General features: G+C 38.2%; 1 protein-coding gene across 1 annotated transcript; it reads left to right on the forward strand.

Annotated features, from left to right (window-relative positions):
• The first annotated feature begins 936 nt into the window (after nt 1-936).
• LOC100385845 (DNA (cytosine-5)-methyltransferase 1) lies at nt 937-5,446 on the forward strand. Its single transcript, XM_078338074.1, has one exon. The coding sequence runs from the start codon at nt 4,350-4,352 to the stop codon at nt 5,088-5,090; it is 741 nt and encodes a 246-aa protein (XP_078194200.1). The 5' UTR covers nt 937-4,349; the 3' UTR covers nt 5,091-5,446.
• The last annotated feature ends 4,271 nt before the right edge of the window (nt 5,447-9,717 follow it).

Consider the following 9,717-nt stretch of genomic DNA (forward strand, 5'->3'; position numbering starts at 1 on the left):
TATTTTTGTATCACATAGGTTTTAGTATGTGGTGTTTTCCTTCTTGTTTCTCTTCAATTTTTTAAATTTCTCTTTTAATTTCTTCAATGATATATTGGTCATTCAAAAACATGTTGCTTAATTTCCATGTATTTGTAAAGTTTCTGAAGTTCCTCCTGTTACTGATTTGTAGTTTAATATCATTGTGGTCAGAAAAGGTACTTGACATGATCTCTAACTTCTTAAATTTGTTAAGACTTGTTTTGTCACATATAATCTATCTTGGAGAATGTTCCATATGCAGTTGAGAAGAATTGTGTATTCTGAAGCTGCTGGATAGAATGTTTTGTAAATGTCTGTTAGGTTTAATTTGTCTAGGGTGCACTTTAAGTCCAATGCTTCTTTGTTCTTTTCTGTCTAGATGATGATTCCATTGTTGAAAGCAGGTTGCTGAAGTCCCCTAATTTCGTTGCATTGCAGCTGTTCTCTCTTTTTAGATTTGATGATATTTGCTTTATATATTTGAGTGCTCCTGTGTTGGGCATATATACATTTCTGATTTTTATATCCTCTTGCTGAATCAGTCCCTTTACATTACATAATGACTTTTTTTTTTTTTTTTTTTTTTTTTTTGAGACGGAGTTTCGCTCTTGTTACCCAGGCTGGAGTGCAATGGCGCGATCTCGGCTCACCGCAATTTCCACCTCCTGGGTTCAGGCAATTCTCCTTCCTCAGCCTCCCGAGCAGCTGGGATTACAGGCACGCACCACCGTGCCCAGCTAATTTTTTGTAATTTTAGTAGAGACGGGGTTTCACCATGTTGACCAAGATGGTCTCGATCTGTTGACCTTGTGATCCACCCGCCTCGGCCTCCCAAAGTGCTGGGATTACAGGCTTGAGCCACCGCGCCCGGCCCCATAATGACTTTTTAATCTCTTCATTTTTTTCTCTACCCCCATGAAAGATTACTACTTTGTTTCTTTTTACAGTTTTTTTCTTTCTTTGTATGGTTATTTTTTAAATTGTGCTTTAAGTTCTGGGGTACATGTGCAGATCTTGCAGGATTGTAGCATAGGTACACACATGCCATGGTGGTTTGCTGCCTCCATCACCCTCGTCGCCTATATCAGGCATTTATTTCTCCCAATATTATCCCTCCCCAACCTCCCTACCTGCCACTGTCCCTCTCCTAGCCTCCCACCCGCAACAGACCCCAGTGTGTGATGTTCCTCTCCCTGTGCCCATGTGTTCTCATTGTTCAACATCTGACTATGAGTGAGAACATGTGGTGTTTGGTTTTCTGTTCTTGTGTCAGTTTGCTGAGAATTATGGTTTCCAGATTCATCCATGTCCCTACAAAGGACATGAACTCATCCTTTTTTATAGCTGCATAGTATTCCATGGTGTATATGTGCCAGATTTTGTCTGGTCTATCACTGATGGGCATTTGGGTTGGTTCCAGGTCTTTGCTATTGTAAACAGTGCCACAGTGAACATATGTGTGCATGTATCTTTAAAATAGAATGATTTATAATCCTTTGGATATATACCCAGTAATGGGATTGCTGGGCCAAATGGAGTTTATATTTCTAGATCCTTGAGGAATCACCATACTGTCTTCCACAATGGTTGAACTAATTTACATGCCTGCCAACAGTGTAAAAGCGTTCCTATTTCTCCACATCCTCTCCAGCATCTGTTGTCTACAGATTTTTTAATGATCACCATTCTAACGGGTGTGAAATGGTATCTCAATGTACTTTTGATTTGTATTTCTCTAACAACCAGTGATAATGAGCATTTTTTCAGGTTTTTTGGCCTCAGAAATGTCTTCTTTTGAAAAGTGCCTGTTATATCCTTTGCCCACTTTTGAGTGGGTTTGTTTTTTTCTTTGTACAGTTTTTTTTACTTAAACTCTAAATAAATGACTTGAACACCATAACAAATTACTAAGGTTATTATTGATGGGTAAGAACTTACTCCTATTTTGTTGTTTTCTGGTTGTTTCATACATCCTCTGCCCTTTGCTTCCTCTCTTTACCATTTTGGTTTCATGCTTTTCTTTGGTGTTAAGCTTTGATTTCTTTCTCTTTCTCATTTGTGTATCTTTTGTAATTTCTTTCTTTGTGGTTATTATGGGGTTAACATAAAATCTTGTTGTTATAATAGACTACTTAAAGGTGAAAACAATTTAGCTTTGGTCACAAAAAATACTCCAGGCTCCCCCCAACCCAGTTTATATTTTTATCATCTTAATTTACATCTTTATTTATTGTGTTACTTTAGCACTGATTGTAGCTATTGGTATTTTTGACCATTTTGACTTTTCAGCTTCATACTAGAGGCTTGAAAGATTTCCATAATACTATTCTAATATTTGAGTATTCTAAGTTTCATTATGAATTTGCCTGTACTAGTGAGTTTTATACTTTCATACGTTTTGTTATGGTAATTACTATGCTCTTGCTTCTAATTGTAGCACAAGAATTTCTTGTAAGGCTGGCCTAGTGGTGATGAATTCCCTCAGCTTTTGCTTATATGGAAAATAATTTTATTTCTTTTTTATTTCTGAAGTATTAGTATAGTATTCTTGGTTACTAGCTTTTTTTTCCTTTTAGCACTTTGAATATATCATCCCATTCTCTTTTGGCCTGCAAAGCTTCTGCTGAGAACTCTGATAATCTAATGGAGAGTGTGTTATACGTAACTTGTCAGTTTTTTTCTAGCTGCCAAAACTAGTATATTAAATAAGGCAAATATAGCCATGTAATTTACAAATTACTGTGACATGTATTTTCTTATTTAATTTTTACCTTTGCTATAGGTATTATTCCTATTTGCAAAAGAGGAAAATGAGGTTCAGAAGATTATACCTTTATGATGGGTACCATATAGGTTTTCAGGGGGCAGGAGACACTATATGATTTTAGATGGAACTTTCTCTTGGACTAACAACAACTAATGCATATTGGGTGCTTTCTATATGCCATGCTTTATAATAGGTGTGTCCTGTGTTTTGTTTGATCTACAAAACAGCTCGAAGAGGTAGTAAATATTACTATTCCCCTCATGCAAATGGAAAGACAATCTTACCGAATGTAAATACCTTGACTATATCACACTTAATTTTGAGGTATAATGGAGCTAGGACTCAGATCCAGATTGGTTTTAATCTGGAAAGCACCTGTTCTTTGTCTGTGTGAACATGATCTTTGGAGGCAGTGCAACTGAGCAGTATCTTAACCCTTCAGAGAAGGAAATTTTCATCTTTGGCTACCTAGTTTGTGTACCCAGCAAAAACCCAGAAAGAAAGAGCAAAAAAGACTCCACTAAAGACTTAAATCCTTCAACCCAAGGGACTCTGATATTTTCCACAGAATCAAAGTTATGCATATCCTATTTGTTGTATCAATTGCTACTGAAGATTTATTTTGCAATGCCCTCCTTCTTTCCAGAAAGGATTTTAGGAAGCTATACGAGCCTATAGGAGATCTCACATAATTCATATGTAGTTTTGTGTCCATAGGAAGGGGAGGCCTCTCCTAAGAAGCCAGCCTCCAAGTAGATAATTTTAAGTTAATTAGGACATTCTGTTGTTCTTATCATACAAAAGGCCCAGGCGCAGTCCCAGTTTGAGACACCTTCCTACTTCTTCAACACAAAAATACTTTGAATAAGAAGAGCAAAATGTTACAAGTTGTTTTGAAAACATTCAAATGGTATAGAAATACATAAAGCAAAAATGAAAGAAAAGATTTTTCTACAATTGGATTTTAGCATCTCAATGCTTCAGGAGATCAAGCATTGAACAAGGTTGATGAGGAGATAATATGAATTTCTCCCCTTCAACCAAGCACCTACTGGATTTCATTGCAATGGAAACAAAGTCCACTTGTTTTTCTCTTTAGCTTTATATAGACTGATCCTCAAAATGCTGAGCAGGTGCCATGGGATTCACCCTCTAGGCAGACATTTTGTTGGTCCCCTTCTAATTGTAGTTTGTTGTGGGGTGTGCTTTCACAATGAATGGTGCAGCAGTTCACCATTATTTTTGGTTCCAGGGTTACCAAAACAGCAGGGATTTGGCCTAGGTCCTGCTGCTCACTACGCAGAAAAACAATAATTGGGACAATAAACATAGCCAGGAAACAAGGCTATAATTGGGTACTCCGGTTAAAGATTTGGGAGATCAGTCTCAAATCCATCTCCTTGACTGACTAAATTTAGGGGTTTATATAGCAGGGAAGAAATGTATGGGAAAACAGGAACTAGTGGGGGGCGTCCACTAGGTGGTGGACGACAAGAAGTTCGTGAGCAACATAACCAGGTTGAGCTCGGGTCCTTTCTGGACCATCACGGTGCGAGACACGATGTCTGACCTGCTGGAGGTGCAGAATGGAGCCTCGGCGCTGGAGATCTCCTACAACGGGGAGCCTCAGTCCTGGTTCCAGAGGCAGCTCTGGGGCACACAGTACCAGCCCATCCTCAGGGACCACATCTGTAAGGACATGAGTGCATTGGTGGCCGCCCGCATGCAGCACATCCCCTTGGCCCCCGGCTCAGACTGGCGAGATCTGCCCAACATCGAAGTGCGGCTCTCGGACGGCACCATGGCCCGGAAGCTGCGGTACACCCACCACAACAGGAAGAACGGTCGCAGCAGCTCCAGGGCCCTCCGTGGGGTCTGCTCCTGTGTGGAAGCAGGCAAAGCCTGCGACCCTGCAGCTAGGCAGTTCAACACCCTCATCCCCTGGTGCCTGCCCCACACTGGGAACCGGCACAACCACTGGGCTGGCCTCTATGGAAGGCTTGAGTGGGACGGCTTCTTCAGCACAACTGTCACCAACCCCGAGCCCATGGGCAAGCAGGGCCGCGTGCTCCACCCCGAGCAACACCGTGTGGTGAGTGTGCGGGAGTGTGCCTGCTCCCAGGGCTTCCCTGACACCTACCGGCTCTTTGGCAATATCCTGGACAAGCACCGGCAGGTGGGCAATGCCGTGCCACCACCCCTGGCCAAAGCCATCGGCTTGGAGATCAAGCTCTGTGTGTTGGCCAAAGCCCGAGAGAGTGCCTCAGCTAAAATAAAGGAGGAGGAAGCTGCTAAGGACTAGTTCTGCCCTCCCTTCACCCATGTTTCTGGCACCAGGAATCCCCAACATGCACCGATGTTGTGTTTTTAACATGTCAATCTGTCCGTTCACATGTGTGGTACATGGTATTTGTGGCCTTGGCTGACATGAAGCTGTTGTGTGAGGTTCGCTTACCAACTAATGATTTAGTGATCAAATTGTGCAGTACTTTGTGCATTCTGGATTTTAAAAGTTTTTTTATTATGCATTATATCAAATCTACCACTGTATGAGTGGAAATTAAGATTTTATGTAGTTTTTATATGTTGTAATATTTCTTCAAATAAATCTCTCCTATAAACCAAAATAAATAAATAAATAAATAAATAAATAAAATAAAAAATAAAAAAAGGAAGCGGTCATGATGAATGAGGGGTCTGGCATCTCATTGTCTGGTTACAATGATCTGGTGAGTTTTAGTTTTTTGATACTTTTTGAGAGGCTGGGAGTCCTTTCCTGAGGAAGGAACTCAGATAAAACAAATGTAAGTTTCAAGCCTTAAGACCCAAAGGATCAATTTCTATATATTTCCAAGAAAAAAACTGCCTGTGGGGCTATTGGGTTGATTTCATCAGCATGGTTCTTTTTTGTTTTGAAGAAGTTACTTGTGTATGAAATAGAGTCAAATGTTACAACATTATTCAGAAATGCAAAGTTCTCAGCATTTATGAATTTTAGTTTTTTCGAAACAGCTTTAAGATGTGATTCATATTGCATATAATTAACATAACATATATTCATCTACCTAAAGTATATAATTCGATGGTTTTTAGTATACTCATAGAGTTTGCAACCATCACCATAATCTATTGTAGAATATTTTTATCTGAGAAGAAATCCTGTATTCTTTAGTTATCACTCTTTCATCTTACCATTTCCTCTCTTGCTCCCAGCCTTAGGGAACTACTAATCTAGTTTCTGTCTCAATATATTTGCCGATTATGGACATATAATATGAATGAAACTTTCCAACATGTGGACTTGGCTATTTGTGAGTAGGCAGTATGCCCTGGTGGCTAAGTGCAAGGGACAGATTTGGTTTTGACTCCTTGCTTTCCTGCCTACTACCTGTGCAGCCATGGGCAGAACCCAATCTAATTTAAAGATTTTTTGCTTGCCAGATAACGTTTTTATTAAAAATTTCCTTTCTTTAAAAATGTTTTAATTTTGAAATAATTTCAAACTTATGGAAAAGTTGCAAGAATAGTGCAAAAAATCCTTGTCTACATCACCCCATATGTTCCAGTTGTTAATAATACTTACATTTACTTTGTCATTTTCTCTCTCTCTCTCTGTGTCTGTGTGTTTATATATTTTTCAAACCATTTGAAAGTAAATTGCAGAATTTTCTTTACCTCTATATATGTTAGTGTGTATTTCTGAAAAATATACTTTTTTGGGTATGTAACTACAGAAAAGTTACCAACATTAGGAAATTAATATTGATATAATACTATTATCTCATTAAATTTTGTCAATTGTCCCAATAATGTTGAGGATCACCTGCTAGCTTTAGTGGTATTTAATCTATGACAATTTCTCAGGCATTCTTTGCTTTTGTGACCTTGACATTCTGAAGAGAATTTACCACTTATTTTATAGAATGCCTGTGAATTTGGCTTTATCTAATGTTTCCTTATTATTAGATTAGGTTATGCATTTTTTGGCATTAAATGATTCTTAGCCCTTCCATATAAGTCCATTTGTCCCATGACTGTTGATAACTCTGATCACTTGTTCAAGATGGTATCTGCCACGTTTCTCCACTATAAAACTACCATTTTTTTTCTTTTGCAATGATTGTCTTGTGGAGAGATACTTTGAGAACATTTACAGAAATGTCCTGTTCTCATCAAGATTTCGCCCACGAGTTTTAGCATCCATTGACAATTTGTGCCAATCAATTATTACTCTAATGGTTGCCACATGTTGATTTTATAATTTCTATTATTCTTTCTAGATTTATTATTTGCTTTCTAATGTAAAATAGATCTTTTCCATTATAACCGTTATTATGTCATTATTTATTTTTGCTGAAATTATTCCAGATTTGGCCAGTGATGTCTTCTCAGTTTGGGTCCTGTGTTGTTTTGCCATGTTGCTGTTATTCCTTAAGCATTTTCTTGCTTTCTGGTGCAATAAGACATTTAGACTTATTTTAGACTGTTCCATCTCTGGAACCAGCCATTTCTCCAAAGATTCTTTTCTGTGGAGAAACAATTTAGAAAACGGCGCTGTGAGTAGTAGGAGCATTCATTGTCATTGAGCTGTCATATCTTCTAGTGCCCTCTTCTTGCATAAAGCTAGGAAATATATGTATCTCCGTATATATATGCCTCCATATCATTTCTATATCTTTCTATCTACCTATATGCGAAGTCATAATTACTCCAATTCCATTCCAGTGCCACTAGTTCATTTTGTACTTGTACCTCCTTTTTTGGACAGTGAGAAACCTAGCTTCCTTTATTTGCATTCTACTTATTTATTTATTCAAATTTGCTTTTTTCTCCCCCATAAGTGATATCTTTTGAGGACTGCCACCTACACTCATACATACTCTTAATGTCCCTCCCTGTGACCACTGTTCTAATCTTTCAGATCTCTTTCAGGATTGATGCCTTTAGTGTATATTTGCTCTTTCTGGGGGTGAGTTATATCAGTCTCAGGCTCTCTGCTAGCTCCAGCTTTCTGTTCATTTTTTCTAGTCAGCTCTTTCTCTCTACTAGGGCTTACATGAAGTTGAGTGACAATTCCTTGGGATTTGGGGTTGCTTTTTCTATGCATAGGTAATTTGAGGTTTGGTTATTTTTTATCTTCTATTTGCTGAAGGTGCAGGTTTTGAATAGTTGCATTTGTATTTTGTTTTTATTCCATATTGCTTTTGGAGGAAATTTAGAAAGATGTGGATTTAGGGGGCTATCTTCATCATGAACTATCTGGAAACTCTTCTAAATAAGAATTCTTATTTTGTGACGATTAAGTGATATAACCTATGTGGAGTATTAAGTTTGTGTGTCTCTCAGAGAGAGAGTGAGAGTAAAAAAATTGAATATGGTTAACTATGTAACAGAAAAAGCCAAGTACCTGGCACATAGAGTTAGTAATGATAGCAAAACAAATCTAATGTGAGTTTTCTAGCAAAAATTTCTATACTTATTTTAATTTTTATAAAAAGTAATATATATAATATAGTGCATATATAATGTTTATGTGTGTGTGTATATACACACGCACACATGTATATATATAGTTTTTTTTCTTTCTTTCTTTTTTTTTTTTTGAGACGGAGTTTCGCTCTTGTTACCCAGGCTGGAGTGCAATGGCGCGACCTCAGCTCACCGCAACCTCCGCCTCCTGGGTTCAGGCAATTCTCCTGCCTCAGCCTCCTGAGTAGCTGGGATTACAGGCACGCGCCACCATGCCCAGCTAATGTTTTGTATTTTTAGTAGAGACGGGGTTTCACCATGTTGACCAGGATGGTCTCGATCACTTGACCTCGTGATCCACCCGCCTCGGCCTCCCAATGTGCTGGGATTACAGGCTTGAGCCACCGTGCTCGGCCATATATAGTTTTAAAATAACTACAAACCTACAAAAAAACAGCCATCTCTGGATCTACCATTTCCTATCCCAAATCCACTGCTCAGAGGAAACCCCTTTCTACTTCTAGTTGTTTTTTCTGTGATTTACCTTTTTATTTGCTGGCAATATGCTTACATTTCTTCATTTATCAAGGTTAGATAATATCAGTATTTTGTTAAATTAGTAATCAGTGTTTACTGTATTATTGTGCTAAGGGTCCCCAACATCACATCTAGGTTTGATGATTCATTAGAATTCACAGGACTCAGTTTATAGTTGTAGTTAAGTGTCTTAGTCTGTTTTTGTTCCCATAACAAAATATAGGAGACTAGATAATTAGTAATGAACAGAAATTGATTGTATTATGATTCTGGAGATTGGAAAGTCCAAGATCAAAGGGCTGGTATCTTCTGAGGGCCTTCATGCTATGTCATCCCATGGCAGAAGGTGGGAGGGCAAGAGAGAGTAAGAGAGTGTGAGAGAATGCATTCATAAGAGGGGCTGAACTCATACTTCATTTAAAAAAAAAAAAACCTACTCCTAAGATAAGAAAGTGACTCTTTGGATAATGGCATGAATACATTTATCAGTGCAGAGTCTTCATGATCTAATCACCTCTTCAAGGTCTCACCTCGAAACACTGTTACACTAGGAATTAAGTTTCTAACACTTGAACCTTGGGGGACACATTGAAATGGTATCATCATGGCTTAGATTATTATTATTTTTTTAACAGCAAAAGGATACAGAGTAAGATCAACAGCAGTAAAAGCATATGGGTAAAGTCTACAGGAAATAGGAGCAAGCTCCCAGAGTCTTCTCCTAGTGGAGTCATACAGTATACATGTAATTTCTCCAGCGAGTTGTGACAAAAAGTGACGTATATTGTCACACAGAGAAGCTCAGTAGAGAATCAGTGCCCATAATTTTAATTTATTTTTTAATTGATGGCTTGTCACTTAGGCACTCTCTGTTTGGTGTATACAAAATTCTATACTGCTAAAAGAAAAACAGGTGCTCAGCA

The sequence above is a fragment of the Callithrix jacchus genome, chromosome 9 (genome assembly GCF_049354715.1).
Source record: "Callithrix jacchus isolate 240 chromosome 9, calJac240_pri, whole genome shotgun sequence".
NCBI classification, from domain to species: domain Eukaryota; kingdom Metazoa; phylum Chordata; class Mammalia; order Primates; family Cebidae; genus Callithrix; species Callithrix jacchus.

Coding starts and splice junctions, on each gene's coding strand:
- LOC100385845 (XM_078338074.1), top strand. CDS start 4,350: ATGTCTGACCTGCTGGAGGTGCAGAATGGAGCCTCGGCGCTGGAGATC.